Here is a 25783-nt window from a genome sequence, read left to right as displayed (position 1 = left end):
ATCAACAGCAGTAAATCTTATAGTCAAATTACTATAAATTCACCAAAATTAAAATGTGAGCACTCTTTCAGATTGCCATATGTTAGTTTTATCAGTAAGCATGTGCTCTCAAAAAAGTTATTTTATTTTGCGTGTTCTGAGACTTCATAAAAATCACATTTAAGTTGTATTATGTTCAAAGAAGTTCTTTAAGTATGTCTTTCAAAAGCATTCAGACAAAGAAAGGTGGCTTCAAAGTGTTTCTTTCCAAAAAGATTATTGTTTTTCTAATACACTGAACAATTATTTTATAATTACTTTCCTAATTCTTAACTGTTACCAAACCTACCCAAAAGAAATTTGGTTGGAAATGACATAAATTTAAACTTTCCAGGTCATTTGGAAAAGAGGATAGAATGCACGAACTAGGATTACTTAATTTGGAAAAGAAGAGACTGAAAGGGGATTTGTCAACCGTCTTCCAATAACCAGAAGGGTACTCATATGTAGGATGGAAATAGACAATTCTCTATGACAGTGATTATCATCCAGGGAATCACAGCATCCTGGGGTGTCCTGAGATCCCTTCAATGGTGCCATGGAGTGCCATGCAATATTAGTACTGTTAAGTGTGCAAAAAAGAGGCACAAGATAAACCCAGAGATTTCAAATAGGACCCCATACTATTAAAAACACTGCGACTTGTTGCACTCTTTCTGGGTTCTCTACAACAGAAATACTGCTCTATTATTTTTCTACAGTAAAAAAAAAAACAAAGGAAAACAAAAAGATGGCATTTTTCTGAGGGGTGCCTTCAATTTAATGAGGTTGAGAATCATTATTCTATAGTTACAGGGGACAGGACGAGGAGAAATGGTCGTAACTGGCAGCAAGGGAAATCTAAGTTAGATATCATAGATGCTAGGGTAGGAAGTGACCTCAATAGATCATCGAGTCCGACCCCCTGCATAGGCAGGAAAGAGTGCTGGGTTTAGATGACCCCAGCTAGATGCCTATCTAACCTCCTCTTGAAGACCCCCAGGGTAGGGGAGAGCACCACCTCCCTTGGGAGCCCGTTCCAGACCTTGGCCACTCTTAACCATGAAGAAGTTCTTCCTAATGTCCAGTCTAAATCTGCTCTTTGTTAGCTTGTGGCCATTATTTCTTGTAACCCCTGGGGGCACCTTGGTGAATAAAACCTCACCAATTCCCTCTGTGCCCCCGTGATGAACTTATAGGCAGCCACGAGGTCGCCTCTCAAACTTCTCTTGCGGAGGCTGAAAAGGTCCAGGTTCTCTAGTCTCTCCTCGTAGGGCTTGGCCTGCAAGTCCTTAACCATACGAGTGGCCCTTCTCTGGACCCTCTCCAGGTTATCCACATCCCTCTTGAAGTGCGGTGCCCAAAATTGCATGCAGTACTCCAACTGCGGTCTGACCAGTGCCTGATAGAGGGGAAGTATCACCTACTTGGACCTATTCATCATGCATCTGCTGATGCACGATAAAGTGCCATTAGCTTTTCTGATGGCTTCGTCACACTGACAACTCATGTTCATCTTGGAGTCCACTAGGACTCCAAGATCCCTTTCTGCTTCCGTGCCACCCAGCAGGTCATTCCCTAGGCAGTAGGTATGCTGGACATTTTTCCTCCCTAGGTGCAGTACTTTGCATTTCTCCTTGTTGAACTGCATCCTGTTGTTTTCTGCCCATTTGTCCAACCTGTCCAGGTCTGCTTGTAGTTGTTCCCTGCCCTCTGGCGTGTCCACTTCTCCCCACAGTTTTGTGTCATCCGCAAACTTGGACAGAGTACACTTCACTCCCTTTTCCAAGTCGCTGATGAAGACATTGAAGAGTATCGGTCCAAGGACCGAACCCTGCAGGACCCAGCTGCCCACACCCTTCCAGGTCGAGACCGACCCATCCACCATGACTCTCTGGGTGCAACCCTCTAGCCAATTTGCCACCCACTGGACTGTGTAGTCATCCAAGTCACAGCCTCTTAACTTGTTCACCAGTATGGGGTGGGATACCGTATCGAAGGCCTTCCTGAAGTCTAAGTAAACGATGTCAACCCCTACTCCTGCATCCAGGCATTTTGTAACCTGGTCATAAAAAGAGACTAGATTAGTCAGGCATGATCTACCTGCTACGAACCCATGCTGGTTTCCCCTCAGCATCATTTGTCCTGCCGGGCTCTCGCAAATGTGAGCCTTGATAATTTTTTCAAAGACTTTGCCAAGGATGGAGGTGAGACTGACTGGCCTATAGTAGCCCAGGTCCTCCTTCCTCTCCTTCTTGAAAATGGGGACCACACTGGCCCTTTTCCAGTCCTCTGGGACCTGGCCCATGTGCCATGACTGTTCAAATATTCCCGCCAGTGGCTGTGCAATGACATCAGCCAGTGCCTTCAGTACCCTCGGATGGAGCTCATCCGGGCCTGCCGACTTAAACGCATCCAGTTCCTCCAAGTGACTCTGCACCATCTCAGGGTCTATGCATTGTAGTCTGGCACCCTGCTGCTGCCTCTCTACAATCCCAGTGAGAGACTTGTCGTGCCCCTCACTTAAGAACAATGAGGCAAAGAACTCATTGAGGAGTTCAGCCTTGTCCCCCCTGTCCGTCACCAATTGCTTCTGTCCATTTAGTAGGGGTCCTATTCCTCCCTGGGCCTTCCTTTTACTCCCTATGTATCTAAAAAACAATTTTTTGTTATCCTTAACTTGGGATGCCATCCTCAGCTCCATGGCATCTTTGGCTCATCTAACTGCCTCCCTACCATATCAGGAAGAACTTTCTGACTATGAGGGGGTTTAAGCATTGGAACAGGCTACCCAGAGAGGTTGCAGAAATTCAATTTTGGGAAGTTTTTAAGAGCAGGTTAGAAAGACACTTGACTGGAATGGTTGATCCAAGAACAATCATACCTTGAGCAGGTAGCTGGACTAGATGACCTTCTGAGCTCCCTTCCAAACCTACAATTCTATGATTTGAGTATTTTTTCCTTAGTCATATCTGAAAATGTTAAATGGAAAAGGCTTTCACAAACCTTAATGCTGGAATACCTTTTATATGTAAAAAAATGTTAGGCAGGTGGAGCAGACTTCCATAAATGAATGAAAGTAGGAGTAGTGGTAAAGAAGGCAGCTACCTCCAGCCAACACATACATCCCTGCTCCTACCTGAAACAATGTCTATGGTTTAGATTTTTTTCTTTCCTCTACTCTGGATGTTTCAAGAGAAAAATCATAGAATCACATAAAGTTAGGGTTGGAAGACACCTCTGGAGGTCATCTAGTCCAACCCTCTGCTCAAAACAGGACTATCCCCAATTAGATCATCCCAGACAAGGCTTTGTCTAGCTGGATTTTGAAAACCTCCAAGCATGGAGCTTCCACCACCTCTATGAGTAACCTGTTCTAGTGTTTTACTACTCTCCTAGTAAGAAAAGTCTTCCTAATATCTAACCTAAACTTCCTTTGCTGCAACTTGAGACCGTTGCTGCTTGTTCTGTCATCCGTCACCACCAAAAACATTCTAGCTCCATCCCCTTTCAAACCCCAACTTCAGGTAGTTGAAGGCTGCTATTAAATCCCCTCCCAGTCTTCTCTTCTCTAGGCTAAATAAAGCCCAGTTCCCTCAGTCTTTCCTCATAAGTCATGTCCTCCAGCCCTCAAACCATTTTGGTCACCCTCTGCTGGACTCTCTCCAATTTGTCCACATCCTTTCTGTAGGGGGGTGCAAAACTGAACACAGTACTGAAGATGTGGTGTCACCAGTGCTGAATAGAGGGGAATAATCACTTCCCTTGACTTACTGGCAACATACCTGCCAATGCAGCCCAGGATGCCGTTAGCCTTCTTGGCAGCAAGGGCACACTGCTGGCTCATATTCAGCTTATTCAGTTGAAACCCCCAGAACCTTTTCTGCAGAGCAGCTGCCCAGCCAGTCAGCCCCCAGCCTGTCCCAGTGCATGGGATTACTCCGTCTTAAGTCCAGGACTTTGCACTTCTCCTTCTTGAGCTTCATGAGAGTCTTTTTGGCCCAATCCTCCAATTTGTCTAGGTCACTTTGAATCCTAGCCCTATCCTCCAGTGTATTAGTGTCATCTGCAGACTTGCTGAGGGTGCACTCTATGCCATCTTCCAGGTCATTGATGAAGATATTGAACAAAACCAGCCCCAGGATCGACCCCTGGGGCAGTCCACTTGATGCCAGCTGCCAAATATACACTGAGCCATGGATTACTACTCTCTAAGCCAGATGCTTCAGGCAGTTTTCTATCCTCCTTACAATCCATTCATCCAGCCAGTACTTTCTTAGCTTGCCTGCCAGAATGTCGTGGGAGACTGTATCAAAACCCTTGCTAAAAATCAAAGTATACCACATCACTGCTCTCCCCAGATCCACAGAACCAGTCATCTCATCACAGAAGGCAACCAGGTTAGTCATGCTTGACTTGCCCTTGGTGAATCCATGCTGTTAGCTGACTGCTCCTAATCACCTTTTTCTCCTCCAAGTGCATAGAAATGGATTCCTTTAGGATCTGCTCCATGATTTTTCCAGGGACTGGGGTGAGGCTGACTATCTGTAGTTTCCCGGATCCTCCTTTTTCCTTTTCTTAAATATGAGCACTATGTTTGCCCTTTTCTAATCATCTGGGACCTCTCCTGCTTGCCATGAGTTTTCAAAGTTGATAGCCAATGGCTCTGCAGTCACAACAGCCAACTTCCTTAGCACCTTTGGGTGCATCCCATCCAACCCCATGGACTTTTACTCATCCAGCTTTTCTAGGTAGTTTCTAATCTGTCCTTTCACCACTGAAGGCTGGTCACCTCCCCCACAAAACTGTGCTGCCCAGTGTAGTAGCCTGGGAACTGACTTTCCCTCAGTCTTCACAGGCAAGAAGACATTGAGCATTTCAGTCTTTTCGTCATCCTCTGTCACAAGGTTGCCTCCCCCACTCATTAAGAAACCCACACTTTCCCTGATCTTCCTTTTGCTACCAACATACTTGTAGAAACCCTTCTTGTTACCCTTCAAATCCCTTGCTTTGGCATTCCTGATTTCATCCTTGCATGCCTGAGCAATGCTTTTATAGTCTTCCCTAGTTATTTGTCTGAGTTTCCACTTCTTATAAGCTTCCTTTTTGTGATTTGATGCTGATTCGGCCATAGATACAGCTTTAAATGTTTTTCTACGTACCTTGAGGTACCACGCACACCTCGTGAACGTTGCAGTGGTGGGGCTGATGGAGCATCTCACAGGAGCGTGCCCCCCCCCCATGTGATTGGCGGCAAACCCAAAGTGGATCGGAAGTACTTTCAGTCCACTTTTGCATCCACTACCAAGCACGTGGGGGACCCCTGCACCCCCTCAGCTCGGTGATCAGCCATGGGGGGACCCCTGGTGCCCCCCCAGACCCAGGGGGCACCAGTTGTCAAGCTAGGGTGTCCCTCGTATGCTCACCGGCAGACCCAGAAGTGGACTGGAAGTGCTTCTGTTCCACTTCTGGGTCTGCTGCCGAGTGCACTGGGGACCCCCCCACGCTCCCGTGGGACGCTCCATCCGCCCCACCATCTCAGCATTGACGAGCCGCCTGGTACCTTGAGGCATGTAGAAAAAACATATAAAGCTGTGTCTATGTCCGAATCATCGAATCTTTCTGAGTCTCTCCAAATTGATTTGGAGGGTTCTGCTTCAATTCGGAGAAATTAAAGGGTCTCCTGATTCACTTCAGATTCAGAAATTCATCCACCGAATCGAATCAGTGACTGAAGCTTCACTCAGCCCTATTCGGTACCTCTCCCTAGAGACTACTTTCTTCCTAGCTGTCAGCCCCCTTAATGGTTACATTCTATGACAGAGCAGTTTGTAACTTCTCTGTAAGGTCCAGTTTTATAGCCCAAATAATTCTAGGTCTACTCCTTTCTGGGGACAAATGGTTTATTGATTCCTTTTCCCAGAAGACTGGAGTAAGAACAAGTAAATCCTCACCACAATGCTCAGAGGGGAAGAACACATGACAGAGTAATACTACACACTCAATTCCAGAAAGGACTCTGGACAGGAGAGCAGGGATGTCTGGAGAAGAATTAAATTCAAGAAATCCTCTCTCTACTGTGCTTGTCAGCAGGACTCAGTCACCAGGAAAGAAAGGTTCTTGAGAGTTAAAGATCAGTGTGCATGCATGGACAAGCTCAATTTATGAAAAGAAGGAACAAAATTAAAACAGGTGGTACTTCCTTCAGCACAATGGGATTGGAGAGAGGCTGGAAGGGCATTCAGGATCCTTGTGATTAAAACATTAAAGCACACAGTACTTTGAGTTGTGTTAAATACAATAAAACGGGAACGAAAAGTGTAATCGATGATGTGAGAAAGGAAAGAAAAGAACAGTCATGTGGAAAAACCTTAAATTATGATGTGCAGTGGAATGGTCTACTAATTTTAAATGTCTGAGCCAGATATATTTCCAAAACCTGAAATTCTCATTGTGCAAATAAAGGGCATTGTGGAAAGAAAGGAAGAAAGAATAGTCTTTTAGATTATTCTACTTAAAATTTTGCATATCTACTGTTATTTCTCTTTCCACCTGTTCTTTGCAGCTGTACATGAACAAAACAGAAAGGAAAGCTGTAAAATAGGAGTTGAAGGGAAAAAATGCAAAGCAATAAAGCAGTCACTGCAGTTCCTAAGATTTTAATTAAGACATTTGAGAATCACTGAAGCTAAAATAAACTCTAAACTTTTAGTCTGAACTGAGTTCATTCAAGAGAAACCTGAATTTCCACTGCTTGGTCCAACAGACTAAAGACATACTAAGAGCTAAGATGATTATCTAAAGCTTTTTTAATATTTATTTTAAGCCACTGGTCCTCCTATTTGAAAATTTAAGATTAACAAGTAAATGTAAAACTCTTAAAAGACACGAAAGAAGAAAATAGCTAAGTAGGGTGACTTTGAACATATGGAAAATAAATGGCTTCACAGAAAATTTGGGGGGGAGGGGTGGAAGAGAGAGCATGCGTGCACACAGAAACCATGCACCACAGCTGGAGAGTAGTCATTTTACTACATCCAAGGGAAGGGGACAAAAACAATGGCTTAAATCCTTTTTTGCCTCTAGTGAGCCTCTAATGCTTAAACAAAATCCTATTCCATCCTGCTCAAGGTGCTGAAAGATAGTTAACACAAGGTAGACAGGGCCACCTCCTACTGGTTCCGTTGAGTGACTTTGTATTAAGGCCAACATGAAGGCACGTTACGAAAGCTTGTCAACTGATGGTCTTTCAGAGACTTGAGCAGAGAGGAACTGGACTGCACATGGGTATCTCTGAGGTGAAACAGGGTTTGAGTCACTGAGCCAATTTGCTGTTTTGACTCTTCAGAAAATGCATCAATTTTTTCATTAGGTACCTCAGCACTTTAAGCATCAGACAGACAAAACCTTGAAGGATGCCTTATAAATAGAGCAAAAGTAACAACCTGTGTAGATTACCTTCAACAAACAGTCTTTGACTATGTAACAGAGCCTGGGGCTCTATGTTCCTTTAAGAGGAAAAGCAGCCCAGCCACGCAGCTCTACAGGCCAGGCAGGGTACCACAACTACAGGTTGCCAGGGCAACTGGCTAATGGATAATTATCAGACAGCTGCAGGTAGTCATTAGACCAGATGCAGGCAGAGCCTGGGGAACATATAAGCTCCAAGCTGGTGCTAGCAAGGTAGTCTCTCCCTGGCTGCCACAAGAGAGACAACAGAGGGACAATACTGGTAACACCTAACACCTGCGAGGCATGGAGCGTGTAAAACAGGAGGTTTCGGAGCCATGCAATTAACCCTTAAGGCTTGGGTGCCCAGCCGGGCAGTTGACTGTAGCAGCCCAGCCAAGGGCTTGTGACTGTAGAAGCCCAGCTTGAAACAGAGGACCAGAAGTACTGAGGCCTAGCAAAGATCTGTGGGCAGCCTCTCCATTTATTTACATTACCATCAAGGCGTGGCAGGAAAGACAGGAAGGCACCCTAGGGGCAGAGCAAGGCAGTTGCATCTATATAATGCTTTGATGGAAATATGCATTCAAGCTACCACACAGAGTACTGCTTGGGATACAACTCACATTACTGTAAGATAATGAAATCCAGGGTTTGAAAAAGTTAACGCTACATTTCTTTTTTTCCATTAGGCTTCTATTGTTCTTCTATAACAAAGTCATCACCTGTTGGAGATTTTTAAGCATGCCATCCATAAAGAAATTAAGCAAGACAAACACCAAGTGAAAAGGGTCTGACTCTTCCTGTCTGACCAGTATTTTAAGAGATTTGTTATATATACCCTTTCATTAAATTTTACACTCACTTAAAAAACACAAACAGGTAAGGTACTAAATCATCTAACTCTTTAGTGCCATTTGAATGTGATGCATCAGTGTAGATCCCTAAGTGGATGAAGTTGGATTGACAGACATTCCCAAACACTTTCACATGGCTGGGTGACAAATGCTAGACAGCATTATATCCTGGAATAGGAAGGATCATATGGACCATAGCTTAAATTAATCATGATGTAAACGTTCTGAAGGCACTAGATTCCTCTGGTAACTTGTTCCTGCTCCCTTTCCCTCTTTGTTTCCAGAACAGGTGATCTCTCAAGAGCATGAATTTCCAGCATTGACTCACCAAGAACAAATCATGCCTGACTAAGTTCCCTTCCTTCTACATTAAGGTGACAGGCTTTGTGGATGGGAAGAGAGCAAGGGATGTGATGTACTTTGACTTCACCAAGGCTTTTGACACTGATCTCCCACAACATCCTCATTCATAAGCTAAGAAATGCAGAGTTGGTGAACGGACTGTAACATAGGTATATAACTGGTTGGATCATTGTGTTCAATGAATAGCCATCAAGGAATCAAGGGAGTCTAGCTGGGAGAAGGAATCAAGTGGGGTCTGCCCTGGGTCCAGTATTGTTTAGTGTCTTCATTAATGATTTGCATGATGGAATTGAATGCCTGCTTAGCAAATTTATGGATGACACCATGTTGGGTGGAGCTGCAGATACTTTGGAGGGCAGGGTTAGGATCCAGAATGATCAGGTAGACTGGAAAAAATGGTCCACAAATCAATGCAATGAGATTCAACAAGGACAAGTGCAAAGCCCTGCACTTGGGACAGAATACTTTTATGTACAAATACAGACCAGGGAATGACTGGCTATGTTACAGTACTGCAGGGAAGGACCTGGGGGTTACAGAAGATCGTATGTTGAATATGAGCTGACAGTGTGCTCTTGTTGCAAAAGAAAAGCCAACAGCACACTGTGTTGTATTAGCAGGAGTGTTACTTGCAAATCAAGGGAAGTGACTCTTCTACTGTACTCAGCACTGATATGGCCCCCACCTGGAGTCAGCCTGTATTCAGTTTTAGGCCCCACGTGTCAAGGAAGATGTAGATGTACTGGACAGAGTCTAACAGAAAGCAACAAAAACGATTAAGGGCCTGGGAAGCAATACTTACGAGGAAAGGCTGAAAGAACTAGGGTTATTTAGTCTTGAGAATTTGATTTGATAAGTCTTCAAATAACTTAAGGGCAATTAGAGGCGATGGAGATGGGCTTTTCTCTGTGGCTGTAGGGACAGAGCTAGAAGCAATGGCCTCAAGCTTCAGCAGAAGAAACTGGAGATTAGAAGGAGCTTTCTGACTATGAGGCAGGAATTGGAACAAAATTGTGGCATTTCCATCCCTGAACATCTTCTAAAGCAGGTTAGACAGACACTTGGCTGGGATGGTTTAGTCACGGGTGATCCTGCCTTGAGCAGGCTAGACAAGATAGCCTCAGGATGTCCCTTCCAGCCCTACTTTCCTATGACCCTAAGAAGAATCCTGTCTGACTTATCCTTCCCATTGTGTGCTACCAAATAATGCTATGGACACTCAGCCAAAAATCTTTGCATGCTTTGTCTACATCCTCTCTGGCCGCCTGCCACACAGTGTTGGGCTCATTACAATCAGAAGTAACACTTAAGATTTCTATGGCAAATATAAGATTACATCTTCTCTCTTTTTTTCTTTCGCATACTTGGCAATAATTGGCAATAATGCTTGAAGTAGTAATTGTTTACCTACACAGTCAGTGAGACTGACTGTTCCTGGAGAGATCGTTAACAGTAAATGATAGTTCTGCTCCCCTGTACTTTAAAGAATGAAAAAAAAAACAACCAAACAAACCAAGCAATACTATTGAGAGATGGTTACGCAGAAATTAGGACTTCTAAAATTAGTTGTTTAAAAAAGAAAGAAAACAAAAAAAATCAACACTATGACAACCCTTTAAGTTCCCTCAGTTTTCTCAAGATCCTGATGATTTCCACCCCCACACCACAAGCTTGTCCAAATCAATTCTTATGCTGGTCAGTACTGGATGCAGAAGAACATTCTACGCTTTATAATTAGGTCCCCACAGGCACAAACATAAATGAAGATGACACATCAAAAAGAAAATAATGCAATAAACCTCACAAATCTATTTTATGCTCGTCTTTTCTAAGAATTATCCACAGAGACCTCTCAATATGAGTCCACTTAATGATCAATCACTGAAAAAAAAAAAAAATCAGAATGTACACAGTGCTGGCCCAAACAGTTCCTTCCTATTATTGCACAGAATTATATTTGTAATATTCCCCTGGAGTTGGTTTAGCATAGTCTCAAATTCTAGAGCTCTTCAAAAGTTCTATGAATTATCTACATCCTATGACAGTATCATCACAGAATCGAAGAATTAGGGCTGGAAGGACTCTCCAGAGGTCATCTAGTCCACCCCCGCATGAGGCAGTCAACTGTATTCAAGCTATCCTATACAAACCCATTGTCTACTAGCACAACTACACAGTAGACCTTGACACAACCACAAGACAACACCCCAATCTGCCACAGATAAAGCAGGAAGACCAAGGCAGCCAATGCCTTGCTCTGCAAAGGTTTCTTAAAATATGCTTAAGAGATTTAAGGAAGTGGGCCGCACCTTGGCTATTCAGAAAGACAACCCCCCCCCCCCCCCCATAATCCATACCAATCTGACCACAGGGTCAAATTCCTTCCTGCCCCCAAATATGATGAATAGTTCAACCCTGAGCAGAGGGGCAAGCCCTTTACCCAGGAACCTCCAAGTTTAAGCCCAAGCAGGAGGACTCACACACCATAATCAAAGTCCCCTGCCTGGGCTGTGCCTTTTCTGCAAGCTGCCTATTTCCTTCAACCTCTCCTCTTATGACTTGCCTTCCAAGCCATTTATCATTCTTGTCAGCTGCTCTGACTGCTCTGTATGCAGAAGCCTGTAGTGCTACAAATGTAGCAAAAGCATTCCAACTTCAAGGGTGCTTCACAGCAGGGTAAAACTTGAGGTGATTTAGCTCACTTGTCTACCCAAGGCAGTAAATAATGATAGAGCTACGGATGACAGAGCTAGAGGGACTCAGCTGGTGGCCCTTCCAAATATTTCCATGACTAAGTCCTGACCAATATTTTAATTACACCCCAGGAAATTATGCAATTATGCAATTATGCACCCATGTAATTTTGCACGTAAAATGTATAACTGCGCATAATCACGTAATATCATGTAATTCCCCAGAGTATAGCTGGTGAGTGGGAAGGGGAGCTTCTGCCTACAGGAAGGGGGGTGGGCATGGGGAGGGGGGTTTGTGGGTGGGTGTAGGCTCTCCTGCCACACCCCACGGTGCACAGTCCTCCACCACGGGGTGCATGGTGCACCATGAGGTGCATGGTGCCCACCCCATGGTGCACAGCCCCTGCTGGGGGACAACAGCAGCAGGTGGGCCCTCAGGGTGCTCCTGGCTGGGGCACAGTCTCTGGCAGCTGCACATGGTTCCTGCCTGCAGTGCCACAAGCCCCACGTGCTACTGCAGAGCCAGCCAGCTCTGTACAGGCCCCAGGATTTGCTGGAGCTGTGCACTGCTGGGGGGCTCTGCCTGCTACAGCCAGGAGTGTCCCAAGGGCCCAGGGACAGTGTACCGGGGGTGGGGGGGGGGCACAACGCAAGTTGTGGCAGGCAGGGTCTGTGCAGGGGGCATGTGGTGGGTGGGAGATGTGGGCAGAAGGGATGTTCTGGCAGGGACTATGTGCAGGGGGTGTGGCAAGTGGGGGCTGTGCTGGGGGGGTGGCGGTGGTGGTTGTGCGGGGGGGGCACGAGGTGGCAGGGGCTGTGTGTGGGGTGGGGCATGCGGCAGACATGAAACTTGGGCGCTATGCTGGAGGGGAGCGTGTGGTGGGGGGGCTGTGCATGGGGGGCCCATACCCCCCAGAACCCCCCCCCACGAACTCTATACTCCCACAACCGCCCACAAACTTTCTCCAACACTCCTTCACACCCCCCACTTTCACAAACTCCCTCCTCTCACACACCCCACACACAGGTACCTGCATATATTTCTAAAGAAGGTTGAAATAGTGTTATATTTAGTTGAATTTATAAAAAAAGTAATTAATTGTGCATAATTTTGAATGTTTCCATACATAATTTTGAATTTTTCTTCGTACAATTCCTTGGGTGTATTTCATCTCTTTGCTTCTTTTATTTTCACATTTACTGTAAAAAATGAAACAATCACTATAATTCTATAAAATATAAAATTATATTAAATAATAGGTCTCAGCATCCTATCATCTGGACTTTACAGGTTTTACCAACCTCTGCTTGCTAGCCTACCTGGCTTATTTGTTTCACAGATAGATATTTTAGCATCAGTATTTGGTATAATATGAATCTATCAGGTTCACTAAAAAGATAAAGCCTTATTTGGGGGCTGTGTGTGAGGAGGCTGGGGTAAGAGAGGTTGTTCTGCAAAAGACAGTCTAATGAATGAATGAAAAGACAGTGCATTTAAAAGATAACCAATAACTCCTCACCTCTCCCTATATCTCTGCCATACATACCATATAGATCACAAATATGGGCAATAACAGTGAATTCTTCTTTTACCAACAAGAATGCTAATGCAGTCTCAGTTAAAAAAATTCCTGACGGCTTGGACAAACCGCTACTTGGAGTACTTCCAAAGGGAGATGCTGCTGCTCAGTTCACAGCAGCTGTTAGACTCTAATGTAGGGATGGGCGAAATACAGCCCACGGGCCAGATCTGGGCCGCCAAGTGATTCTATCTGGTCCACAGCTGCTCCTCTGAAGGAGAATGGTATCCAGCCTGCAGCTGCCCTGGCTTTCAGCATCTCTCAACCTTCTCCATTCCCCATGCCATACCCCACTACAGCAGCAGCAGCCATTCCCCTCCCTGGCTCAGCTCACCCTGTCCTGCTCTCCAGCCCGCCATGTATGCTCCAAGGCAGGGAGCACTGAGCTCCTGGACAGGCTTCTGTCTGCACACAGCTCTGGACCTACAGCCATTCATAGACCAGACAGCTGGTCTGCAGCAAGTCAAAGCAGAGGTAAGGTTCTCTCCACCGACGGGGGCACAGGTGAAGGAGAGCCAGGAGGCGCAGATTATCCTGGCTCTGCCAGACCGGGACCTGGTAGTGGCACAGGCACCACTAATACAGTGTCATAGCTGTGTTCCTGCATGTTGCTTAGGGCTGCGCCATGAGAGCAGCTGGAGCAGCTTCTGCCTGACCCCAAGTCCCCAGCATGCAGCCAAGTTGGGCAGGATCCATGCCATTGCACAACGTGGCCCAAAGCAGTATGGGAACACAGCATGGCACACTTCTCCATGAACCCCCTCCCCGAGTCCCAGGCATGCGGCTGGGCAGGGCCAGTGCTGTGCTATGTCCCTGTGTGCTTGGGCCTGTGCCTGTGCTCTTGGGCCACATGGACACAGCTGGAAGGCTCCTGCCTGACCCAGCGGCATGCCGTGGACTCAGGGCAGGGGAGAGGGTGCAGGGAGAAGGGGGCCAAGAGCTGTGGGTTGTGCTGTGTTTCTCCCCTTCTCCCTGAACCACCTCCCCAGGTCCCTGGCATGCAGCCAGGTCAGGCAGGAACTGCTTGAGCTGTGCCCATGTGGCCTGAGGCGGTGCACAGGAACACAGTAACACTGACCCAGCCTGGCCTGGCCACATGTCAGGGACTCAGGGCAGGGGAGAGGGTGCAGGGAGAAGGGGGAAACAAAGGTTAGGTTCCCCTAACCCATGGGTAGGCAATTATTTGGGCCAGAGGGCCACTTAGGGAGTTTTAATAAACTTATTGTAGGGAGGAAGGTGCTGACCCAGCCTGCAACAGCTCACTGAAGCTCCCTAAGTGGCCCTCCAGTCCAAATAAGTGCCCACCTCTACTCTAGTAGACTCAAGAGCCCCAACTTTGACCCCATATGAAGCAGGGTTAAAGTTGGAGTGGTTTTGCTACATTTGCAGTGTTCTAGGTTCCTGTATACAGAGCAGTTAAAGCGTTACAGCAGCTCCTCTTCCTGTCTCCAAACTGCTCCAAGAGAACATGGGAACATTTGTCTAAGAAAGGGATGCAGGTAACAGTCCCAGGGATTCAAAATACATCTTTGTGGAGTGTCAGAAGTGCAATGTGCTGCTAGGTTTGGTGTCTTTCCAATGAGACAAAGAAAGAGGCCCTGAGCTTTAGCCAGAAGACCTACCACTAACAAACTTGTAAAAATGCTGGTAGCTGGTACATCCTTCCAATGTGGGAAAAGAATGTGCATCATGAATACCCAAACTTTTACCTCTTTGCGAACCAGATCAAGCCCACTAGCCATATGTTACCAACCTGTAGTCTAGGTGCAGTAAATCAGAACTAACAAAAACAAATTATTCATCTAGCTTTAGGATAAAAAAAGCCTTTAGTATAGCTGTCACCTTCCCTCGGAACCATACGCATGAAGCCTAATGACACTTCCTAAGTAAAGCTGGCGATTCCCAATTCCTCATCTTAAATAAGTATTCATCTGTTTTGTTAAGAGCTGTCCATTTGGTTAGCGCCTTGCAAAACACACACTGACAGCAAATTCCATGAAACAAATGGTTTAAAAAAACACTTTCCAGAACTGTCCTTACAACTAACAAATGAAAAAGCATATCAAAATGAAAGCAAGTTTCATAGCTCAAAATTAAAATCTGAAATTCATGATGGGTTACTTGGAACACGAACCTGAAAAGGAAGAACTGTCCAAGCCTGACATCCCCTTTTTCTGTAGTTTTAGTCAAATTATAAAGAGACACTGTTGTTCTGAGATTTTATGATATCTCTGCGAGGTACTGCTCATGCCAGTCATTATATGAAATGCAAATCTGGCACAAGTTTTTCTTGCCCTCAGTCTGAGAGTGTGAAATGAATGTGCGCATTCTTTTATAGGGGTGTAGGTTATTTTCCAACTATTTAATTTGGTCTAATAAAATAAAAGATATCAGATTCACCCAAAGAACCTTGTCTGCCGCATTCCTTTATGGATTCCAACCATTTTGGAAACAGCTTTTTCTATTGATTAAATTAGCAAAAGGCTAATTACTAGACTGCTAAGTAAATTAAGATATACTATGTTCCTGCTGTAGATATGAAAAGTACTATTTAAATCAATGTATTAAAAAAATAGGTAGAATTCAGCTATCCCATAACTAGGTATGCCCAAAACCTTGGGAATTCTGTAAAATAAAGGGTTTACAGATGACAGAAATCAGTTGTCCAGTCAGGTTCAAAATGAATGTGCAATTACGATGTCCAATTTATTTTCACTCCCTTCCCCCCCAATATCAAAAGGGGTTGTAATTAAACTTGGCAGTAGAGAAGTTATATTCATTTCCACTTTTAGCTGATGATATTTATTCTGTATAACTAATTCAACCTTTGACTAGTGGATGGCTTTACTGAATAGCACCAGTGTCAAAGCACAATTATAAATTATGAATCATGCCATTTCCCTCTCTGCATACAGTGAGAGATATCATCTGAAATGCAACTCTCAGAGTTTGACAGACATCTCAAGGAAACATCCCATCAGCCACCTTGCCAAAGACTGTAGGCTTTTTTTCCCCTTGATGTGCTGGCTTATTGTCTAGGAAAATTTAATTGTTTCCACTGTTTAGCACTAGACAATGTTAGTCGCAAAGCTTCAGACTGCAGCTTTAAGGAGGATCCTTGACATTTAAAAAAAATCAATGAACCAATGTAATCATCCTCTGCCACATGCTGAGTTTTGTCTTATCCACGTCCTTTTTCCTATCCGTTTTGCACTAAGCATAACTCAGTTTTAAGTAAAGAAAACTGGTCACTACAGAAGCCAGGCAAATGATTCTATATGAAGTCCAAAGTCATTACAGCAGAGATTTAAAAAAATTAAATGAGTAATTGCAAATGACACTGCTGTCAATTGATACAAGTACCTTCTCCACTTTTGCTTGTATTTGTGGGTTCTGTAAGCGGTCTGAGCGGAATAACAATGTCGTCCACATTAATCCCTTCTTCTGCATGCTTCTCAGAGACATGAGACAATAGCTCTGACTGATTCGGTGAAAATAAGTTACAAAGTTTACACATGAAGATGGAACTGATTCCTGAAAAATAAGTACAAAAGACATTGTTAACATTTCCAGACATCAGCGGTTCATCTAAGATGCTACCAGTTGCTCAGACTTGGTTTTGTTTACCAAATAACATAATTACTAGATCCAAGGAACAATGCATTCTGGCTTTAAATGAGTACAGTTTTTAGAAAAAAAAGACAAGGTTAAATAGTGGTTTAAGATTAAAGGTACACACTTTCTTTTCAGTTCCTTACAGCCAGGAAACTGGTCATGAAAATACCACAATTTCTCACATACATACCTTCCCCCCCACTCTTCCGAATTCCACTACTGGAAAATGGTGTGCACTTTGTAAGCAAGTAAATACAGTAATAATAGTTTCTGCCTCTGCTGGGGAAAGTGTAACGCTGCAGTGGTATATGTGGGGCTGTCTAGCTGCTGGCTGTGGGCACTTTCTTTCCTTCCTCCCCCCAACCTACAGAGGCTACTGCTACAGAAGCAAGAAAGAGTCATTTTTTTCAGTTGACCTATCAAAAACAAGGTGCACATTTTATTCACAGTTGTACTGTATGCAAGAAAATAAGGTACCCTCACCCACTGTCTGTTCTGGTCCTTCTCACAGCTGCAGAGAAAGGCTGGTGTCACAGGATCAACTAACACTCACTAAGGTCAGTGCTTGTCTAACTTCATTCCAACTACATACTTGGTCCAATTAAAGATGTTACCATAAGACTTTCTTGCTTCTCATTAAAAACGCAAGCAGGAGAAGCTTCAAGCAGTTTAGCACTAGTTAAGTGCCCCTCTAGGCTAAGTACAGATATTTGGGGAGGTTAAATTGGGTCAAACTAGCCACCCAATTTAAACTTAGCTTGCCCTGTTGCCAATCTTACACTTACAGACCCGGTCTTAGTGACTGACCATCAGTCTAAACCTGTAACTGTACACAAGTTCGATGTGTAGAAACCAGTCTAAAATTGCAGAATCCAGTTTAATTATAAACCTGGATCTATGTAGTACCAGATTTATTTGATTTAGGCCAAACCTGTGCATAGAACTTCTGTCCACTTCCACAGCACAACTCCAGGGCTGGAAAAACCCAGCCACTGGCCCCCAGCCCCAGGGCTGCTCTTTACACTCCCTGCTCCACCTGCACTGATCTTTTTTTTTTTTTTACCATCCCCTACCGACCCTTGCCCCCCTCCTCCCTCATCCCACAAGCTGCTCCAGGTGCAGTCACCTTTATCAGCATTGGCTGCTGCCAGAGCCAAGCAAGTAAGTCCCAGTTGAGGGAGGAGCAGGCAGGATGGGGGGGTGTAGCTTTACTGGGGAGGGTCCCCCCCACCCATGGGTCCCTGATCCCAGATCCCTGATCCCACCCAGCCAGCTGGACCCCCAACTGCCTGGCTAGCCCCCCATCCTGACTTACCTGATATTGGGCAGCCATTTTGAATCAATTTAACCTCCCCCTAACACCTCCAAATGTCTGGACTTAGCCCTGGTGTTGCCAAGTTGCTCTCTATCAGGCAAGGTTTATCTCATCTGAAAGAGATGCTAAGGTTAATAGGTGACTACACTTCCATGATTTGCAACTGTTGCAAATGAATGTGTGAAAAGGCCCAAAAGTTCCTTTTTTATACAGCATCAATGTGAGAGTTTCACATTTATCAAACATTTACATTTACCTGCTAGTCCAAAAATTATACAGAAGATGAGAACAGTTTTTCAGGAACAAAACCTAGGTAAAATCCCCACGACTTTACTCCTTGCTAGCAGCTCTGTGCGGTGGAGGAAACTTGGCTTCACACCAGGCTGATGATCCTGGACCTCACTGCTGCTTCCCACACATTCTCATCTTTTGTATCTAGCAGTATAGCCCTCCAATTACTATTTGGTAAAATGTCCAAGCCCCTAAATTATTGCAAACATAGGAGAGGGAAAAAATTAAAACAACAACAAAAAGTAATTAGGAGCCAATATTCTGTTATATAAACATACATGTTAGAAAATAATCAGTGTGGCAGAACACAGTTTATGCCTGCCACTTTAAGGGGTCTGAGCTGGCAGTAAGCAGCCTGCAGGTGACAGCAGGCCCAATCAGGCAGTCATATGTTAGGCAGGAGGCTGTCTGACTGGTGGAGAGGCTGGAATCTGGGATTGGTGGAGAGGCTGGGAACCTGGGCTAGGCCCCAGAGCAGAGCTGGTAGTTGCTACAGGGGGCTGAAGGAGTAACATCACCCAGCTGGAGGTGGTGCTCAGGAACACCTAGAGGACAGGGTAGGAACTGTGGGGATAGAGAAGGCTCCTGGTCTTGGTGCATGACCTAAACCTACACCCTGCTGGGGTTGGATGCTGTGGTGGGAATGCTAGTGGCAGGGCAGCTTCCAGAAAATGCAACACTTGTGCCTCCCTAGTGAAGGGCGAGTATGGGAGGCCAGAAAGCCTCAGCCCTCATTGCCTTGCAGGTGACCTTGTGGAGGGGAAAGGCTAGGGGAGCACACCCCAACAGAAAAGTACAGGGCCAAGGCCCAGCGAGTGGAGCCTGAGGTGGGATCCTGGCTGTGAGAAGGGGGCCTAAGACAGGGCCCAGGTCCACTGAGGCTTGAGGCTCATGAAGGACCCAGGTGTTGAGGCTTCAGGGGCATGGGACTGCGAGTCCCAGTGTGGGAGCACGGGGGGCCCAGGCAGGTCTAAGGACACCTGAGGCCAAGTCTAGGCAGGATGAGGCTGAGTGATGGCTCAGCTAAGGGACTGGGGAGGAATGATAAATATGGATACTAGCTGCAAGGCATGGGCGATGGTATAAGGGGAGGTTCAGAGCTGTGTATTCACCCTTGGCATCACAGCAATTAAATGGGCAGCCTCCCACCTACAAACATCTTTAATTATACCAAAGGCATGGCAGATGAGGCAGGTGGGCGGACTACCCTAGACAAGTGGGTGTGCCAACATCTGGACTCGCCCCAGGACAGCCCACTTGTTACCATCCAAAATAAGTATTTCGCAAATACTTGACCTAGCATTGTGTCAAATGTACTGCCAGAGTGTGCAACAAACCGCCAAAATAGCAAGAATCTTCTCTTACGGTTTTCACCATCTAACTCTTAGCTTCTGGTTCAAACTGTTAAAGCACTTTAAGCCCAATGCTGGGCCCACCATTTTACTTGGCAAAGCTCCTTACTCATTCCAAAACAGGGATGATGGCAAAAAGGCAACACGTGCCAGCATGAACCAAAAACTGTACTCACTAGGGCTAGGGATAGAAATTACACATAAACCAGTATAAGTGATTGGAAAATGGTTCAAATCTGTGGCACAACAGAAGTCCACAGCACATAAATGACTGAAACAGGTTTAAGGTAAGCCTGGATGGATGCAGTATCAGACTTCACTAGGTTTAGATTAAATCGGTTTACTGAACTTCTATCCCAAATCCCATCCAGATTCAAGTTTAACTCACAGTCCCCCGGCATCCCAGGCTGTTTTGCACCTTCCTTGCAAACCCCACCCCTACAGTGTGGGCAGGCTAGCCTTGACCTAAGCTGTCCGCTCCAGATGAGTAGGGAGGTATGCTCTGGCTTCTGGCCTGAGCCCCTGCAGGCATGTGGCTGCATTTCCAGAAGCAGAACTGAATGTCTGTTCACTTGCTTATTGGTTCAATCTATGCAGCTCATACTAACCAGCAATGACTGAACTGATTCAGCCTCAGGCTTTTTGACTATCTCTATTTAGCCAAAGGGATTGTAGCACTGGGCTCACTGAGGCCAAGATTATTGTTTGACAGTATTTAAACCATATTCAACATTCCACATTTTTTTTGCTACTTGTTTTACTACTACACTGGTCACATGCATTTACTGGTGATTCCAAATAGAGTTTGAAGCAACAAGTGAACAAATTAAGTTAAAACTATGCAAAGTCACAGTAGTTATATTGAATGCAAAAAGCTTTATTTAAAATCTCATCATGGATGGAATAGTGCAAACCCCCAAGGATGCAGTATGAGAAATGTTACTACAGCAATATAGTCACTACAAGCTACTGAGGAGTGAAAATAAGCACAGAGCAAACTTCCTTCTGTTACAGACATTTTTGGAATTCATCCCCACTCCATAGCAACATGGAATTTGACATTCCAAGGAAAGATATGTTCATGTAGTGATTAAATAATTAAAGTAAAACCTACAGCAGGTTAGAGAAACAAATCTGAATGGATACTGGGGGCAGGTATGGTAGGTCAGAATCAGGAACACACAAGCTGGTAGAAGTAACCTGACTCTGTTTCCCCTGCTTCCATTAGGCCCATGAACTGAGTTCTAAAACTCAGCCTATGGTCTCCAAAGCTTAAGACCTTAATTTATTGTTAAAAGTGTATATTAAAATATTTGATAAAGAGTAAAAGACAACCAAACTTCTCTACAATTTTTGAAAATGGAACAAATACTTCCTGATTTCATACCAGGTTTGAAAAGCTAAAACAAACAAGTTTATCAAATGTTCAAACAAAATCTTTTCCTAAGGTAAAAGGAAGGGGAATACATTGATCCTGGAACTGGAAGAGAAAAAGTCAAGAGGGAATCTATTACAAAAAACTTTTGTAATTTTATTTTTTAAAGCAGCTTGAGTGTGTTCTGAATTTTCTGCTGTACTCAAAATAACCCAAAATAAAAAAACCTGACAGTCAACCTTAACAGTATACTTCATATTTCAGAGTCTAGTTCTGCCAACAGATTGCAAGTTTACAACGCAGAGGTATGCTCATGTCCACTGACAAAAGCATGTCCCTTTGAGTCACCCAAGTCATGTGAAAAATGACCATCTAGCAAGCCTTGTGAGAGCTATGCACACATGGGCAAAGCACATCTGAAACACAAGCATTAGGCTCATTCCTTGTATACATTGCTTAATTTGGGTAGAACAAAGTGCTCGACATTGTTCACCCAAAAGGCAACGGAACATCATGCAACAGCAATAGTGACATGTGGGCACCCAATCAGCCACAAAACTTCTAGGAAACAGACGCATCAATATGTACACAGAGAATAGGCTCGAGAGTGATACAAAGTGGTTGAATCGTTTCCGTATGAGGTTTGTTCTTAACTGAACATGAACACGCAAAAGAAATGAATACAACTTGAGACAGTAACTCAGAGGTGTGAACCACTGAAGTCTTTCGCCCTCTCAGCATGGTTCCTCCATGCCTGTACTCAGCTACCCACCCAAAATTGTAGGGCTTCCCCAAATACCTACTAATGCAGGAGCAGGGAGAATGACTCCAAACTGCTTTCCTTCTGTAGGGACAGCCCTCAAAGGGCTAATACATATATAAAGAAGCAGGGATATCCCTCTCCCAGATCCCCACAACCCCCATATCACCTCTTGCAGTGTCCCACTCTCCCTCTGCCTGACCCAAGACCCATTTTCCATTTTGCTTCTCTAAAAGGGGAATGTGTACTATACGCTAGGTATAGTAAATGTTAAAGGGAGATGTTTCTGGGCACAGCATCATCTTAATCCCCAACTGTGCAGGAAAATGTATATCTGTATCTATATATATCTATATAGATCTATATCTATATAGATCTATATCTATATATAAAGGGTTTAGTCCGTCTGTCTGTAATGCTCTTGGGGGGCGTGGCTCCTGGCAGGGCATGGCTCCAGCCAGTGTGGTGTTAAGAATACCCGTCGGGAATGACGGGCAGGGTGGGGCTCCAGTGGAGCGGGCCAGGTGGATGCAGAGTGGGAGGGGGAAGCAGGGGTGGCATGGGGCCAGACACAGGCAGAGGACATGCGGGTGGCATGGGGCCAGACATGGAGCTGGGGAGGGGGGTGCCATGGGGCTGGACACAGAGCTAGGGAGGGAGTGGGGCATGGCCAGACACATAGAAGGGGTCACAGGAGTGGCACGGGCCCGGACATGGAGCAGGGATGGGGGAGGTGGCACGTGGCCATACATGGAGCAGGGCAGGGGGGTGTGGCGCACAGTCGGATGCAGAGTGGTGGAGGCACAGGGCAGTGGGTGGTGGGAGCAGCCACTGTGCACAAGCTTCCCCACCCTGCTCCTGGGAGGAGTCAGCATCATGGGGTGGTAAGTGGCAGCACTCCATCCCCACCTACCCCACCCCTGTCATTCTTGATGGGCAATTCGCTAGTACATTAGTACAATCTGTCAACCTTCAGATTATTTTTAATAAGGAAGGGAGCTGAGTCTTGGGAACCCCTGGCCCAAATGACCCCAAATTTGGATTGCTAACCCTATCCAATTCCTCCTCCCATGAGAGCAACCAAGTTTCAAAGGAATAGCAGCAACACATGGATTTTATAGCACTCAGAAAACTTGTTAAAGAGCAAAAATCATTGGACAGGAAAGCACCTTGCAGGCCACCAAGTCCAGCTCCTGGCATTTGCAGGCAACCCCTTGTCCAAAAGGGGCCACAGGAACATCCACCCCAGCACTCTCATTCACCAAAGTCACCAAGAACTTTAGAGGAAAAAAATCCTACGATGTGCCATCAGAGAGACAAGGGTGCTACTAATACCTCGGTTAATGAAGCGTCTAGCAATTAGCAAGGCAAAATGTACCCAGATGATCCTAAAAAGTGGACTGTGCCCCATGTTACATGGGATTACAGCATGCCTCCTTTATACACTAACAACCTACAAAGATGTCTCAACATTTCCTTTCGACTCCTCATGGGGATAACAAATACTCAGATACCATGTACTCTGGTTACTACTTCAAGAATACCAGTCCTATGCAGGGTCTCTTCTATAAACTAAAGGAGTTCTCAGCCTTACCTATTGTTGAGCTGGCACTTCATTGTAATTATAAAGCACTGGAAAACAGTGTTTTACCATGAAAACATCCTCTCATCTTTAAGAATACAACTATCTCTATTAAAAACATGTTGCTGGAAAACTCTTTAAATAATTTAACACATGTTTCATACAAAGAAAACAATCTATAAAGCAGTTACTTAAAATGCATAATATAGTCAATGTGTTCTCAAGAGATCAGCGTGGCTTCTTCTCAACCATTCAGCCGCCTTCAGCACACACATATTTTGGCAGTATTTTAAAAATGCATATTTTTTACATGATGAAAAAGTTATTTTGAAGCAATTCTACTCTACTTGCTCAATATGTATTCAATTTTTTAAAAGATAAAGCCTATTATTTACCCAATAGGCCAGAACTGTTCTGTCTAAATGTAAATATGTACTTGAGATTCATGCTACGCAGAGTAAGAAGCACTATGAACAAAATAAAAGAAAAAAAAAAAAGAGAAATCTGAGCTGAAGTGGACACTACAGCTGCCCAAACCAGAGCCTGGCCAGCCAGAGCCATAGTCCAGCTGCTGGCCAGGCTCCAAGCTGCAGGAGCGACACAGCTGCAGCTTCCCAAGCCCCCAGGACTCCAAGAAAGGCTGCTGGGGCCAGCACAGTTGCCAGCCCCAGCCTCCCCTATCCAGCCCGAGGTAACCTGCCATGCACCAGAGGGCACGTGGCATGGGTGTTCCCTGGAAACAACTAGCAGTGGCACAAGATATCCCAATGCTAGTTGTTCCCGGGGGACCAAACGTCCCTGCTTGTCTGGGTGTGGCCTATGAGGCCAAAAAGGACTAAATGGATGTCAGGGTGGAGTGCCCAATTAGCCAAGACACCCTTCCCCCTTCAAGATTTATGTTCTTATAGACCCAATTTATGCTGCGAGTAGAAATCACCGGCTACAATGCATAGGTGTTGGATTGGTAGCGGAGAAATTCCTGGAGGCTTACACCTGAAGCATGGACCTCCCATCAGCGGAGCAGGAAATATGCAGCACAAGAACTGCGGCTAAAGAACTTCATCCCCAACACCAGCTTCCGCCCCTCAGGATGGCAGCCGCCCCGCAGGGCCTGGACTGCTCTTAACCACCTCAGAACACATGTTGGACCGTCAAAGGAAGCATGCATGCTTAGGGCCTCTCCAACGACACTGGCTACAGCTGTGGTGCTCAAGCTCAGACTGCAGAGCACATAATCTAGGAATGCCCTTACGGCCCTCCTTCAGGTGCCCGCAGTCTTATCGACATGGACCATTCTACCTACTGCTGGCTTTCTGGCCCTCATGCTTCCAACAAATGAGTATGCTAACATGCGTTTCATCTTTATCAGGGTGGAGGGGATGCTAGCTGCAGAACAGACTTCAAAATATCACAGAAGACAATGCAGATGCAGCATGTGCGTTAGATGGGGAGAGGTACAGATATAAAAACTGGAAACAGAAGACAGGAAAGTAGAGAAAGACATGGTGATGTTAGGAAGAATGGGTAGAGAAGGAGAACAGGGTCTGGAGAGACAGAAGTGTATGTATTGGTCATGGGACATAAATCATTAGGAGAAGAGTAAGCAACTGATAATTGATTAACCAGTTGCTAATTAGGTAGTGAAACAAAAAAGCAATAAATTATAGTAAATTAAGTATAAAGAATCAAAAAAGCAATAAGTCAATTAAGTATGCAGAGAATCAATGATCAAGCAGTGGATAATTAATTATGTGGGAAGTCAACAGAACACTTAATTAGACAGCAATTAAATATTCAGAGAATCAAAGAAAAAGTAAATCAAGTATTCAGGTAAACAAATAACATGACTAACAGCCAAGAAAACTGAGAAATATTCGGCTCACAGAACACATTTGATCTGTGTTATTTCAATAATCAATTTGTCCAGGCACTGTGAGCTAGGCTTAAATTTAAATACATCTCAGCTATTTTTCATTTTTAAATTTAAAGGTATCAACATAAGCATATTACAAACTAAACGAGTAATAATTAATTATAATTTATAAAGTGAAATCGTTCTACTAATTTAGTCTCATATTATTCTTCCAAAATTCTCAGACACTCTCCTATCTCCCAGAAATGTTGAGATGTCTGTTTAATTAGCATTTGAAAACCATTATTTCCATTTTATGGATCAAGTATACAGCATAAGGAGTAAGGAGCCAACCCCAAAAAAGCCCTAGATACCTAAAATAAGAATTAAGCAGATTTGGATGCCTAGATCCAAAATTGCAATTCAGAAAGTCTTGCACAATGACTGCCTCAAATTATTATTCCCTCTTTCTGCCCTGAAAGTTTTGTAGAAGCCTGTGTTATGCCTTCTGAGAGTGCCCAAGACTGCCTCGGGCTGAGCTCCCTAGCTCACACCTACGGTCCAGAAGCTATATGGAGCCACACCTGAATCCAGAGCCAAACACATAGGCATGCTCACACCACACCTAACAGAGACAAGACAGCACTGAATTCAGCAAATGCAGCAGCTGCAGCTACTGTC

General features: G+C 44.8%; 1 protein-coding gene across 3 annotated transcripts in view; it reads right to left on the bottom strand.

Moving 5' to 3' along the window:
- Positions 1-25783, bottom strand: part of ZFAT (zinc finger and AT-hook domain containing) — a 209111-nt gene that overhangs the window by 114644 nt on the left and 68684 nt on the right. For 2 of the 3 annotated variants that reach the window (XM_019481784.2, XM_014611508.3), the window contains exon 2: positions 16324-16494. In XM_019481784.2, coding sequence (XP_019337329.1) covers positions 16324-16477 — 154 coding nt within the window. In that variant the 5' untranslated portion in view covers positions 16478-16494. Of the gene's footprint in view, positions 1-16323; positions 16495-18146; positions 18373-25783 lie in introns of all 3 variants that reach the window. The other variant, XM_019481783.2, reaches the window with a different exon arrangement.

Source organism: Alligator mississippiensis, chromosome 3 (genome assembly GCF_030867095.1).
Source record: "Alligator mississippiensis isolate rAllMis1 chromosome 3, rAllMis1, whole genome shotgun sequence".
In the NCBI taxonomy this organism is placed as follows: domain Eukaryota; kingdom Metazoa; phylum Chordata; order Crocodylia; family Alligatoridae; genus Alligator; species Alligator mississippiensis.
The sequence above is the reverse complement of the archived record's forward strand: the minus strand, read 5'-3'. Positions and strand labels throughout refer to the sequence as shown.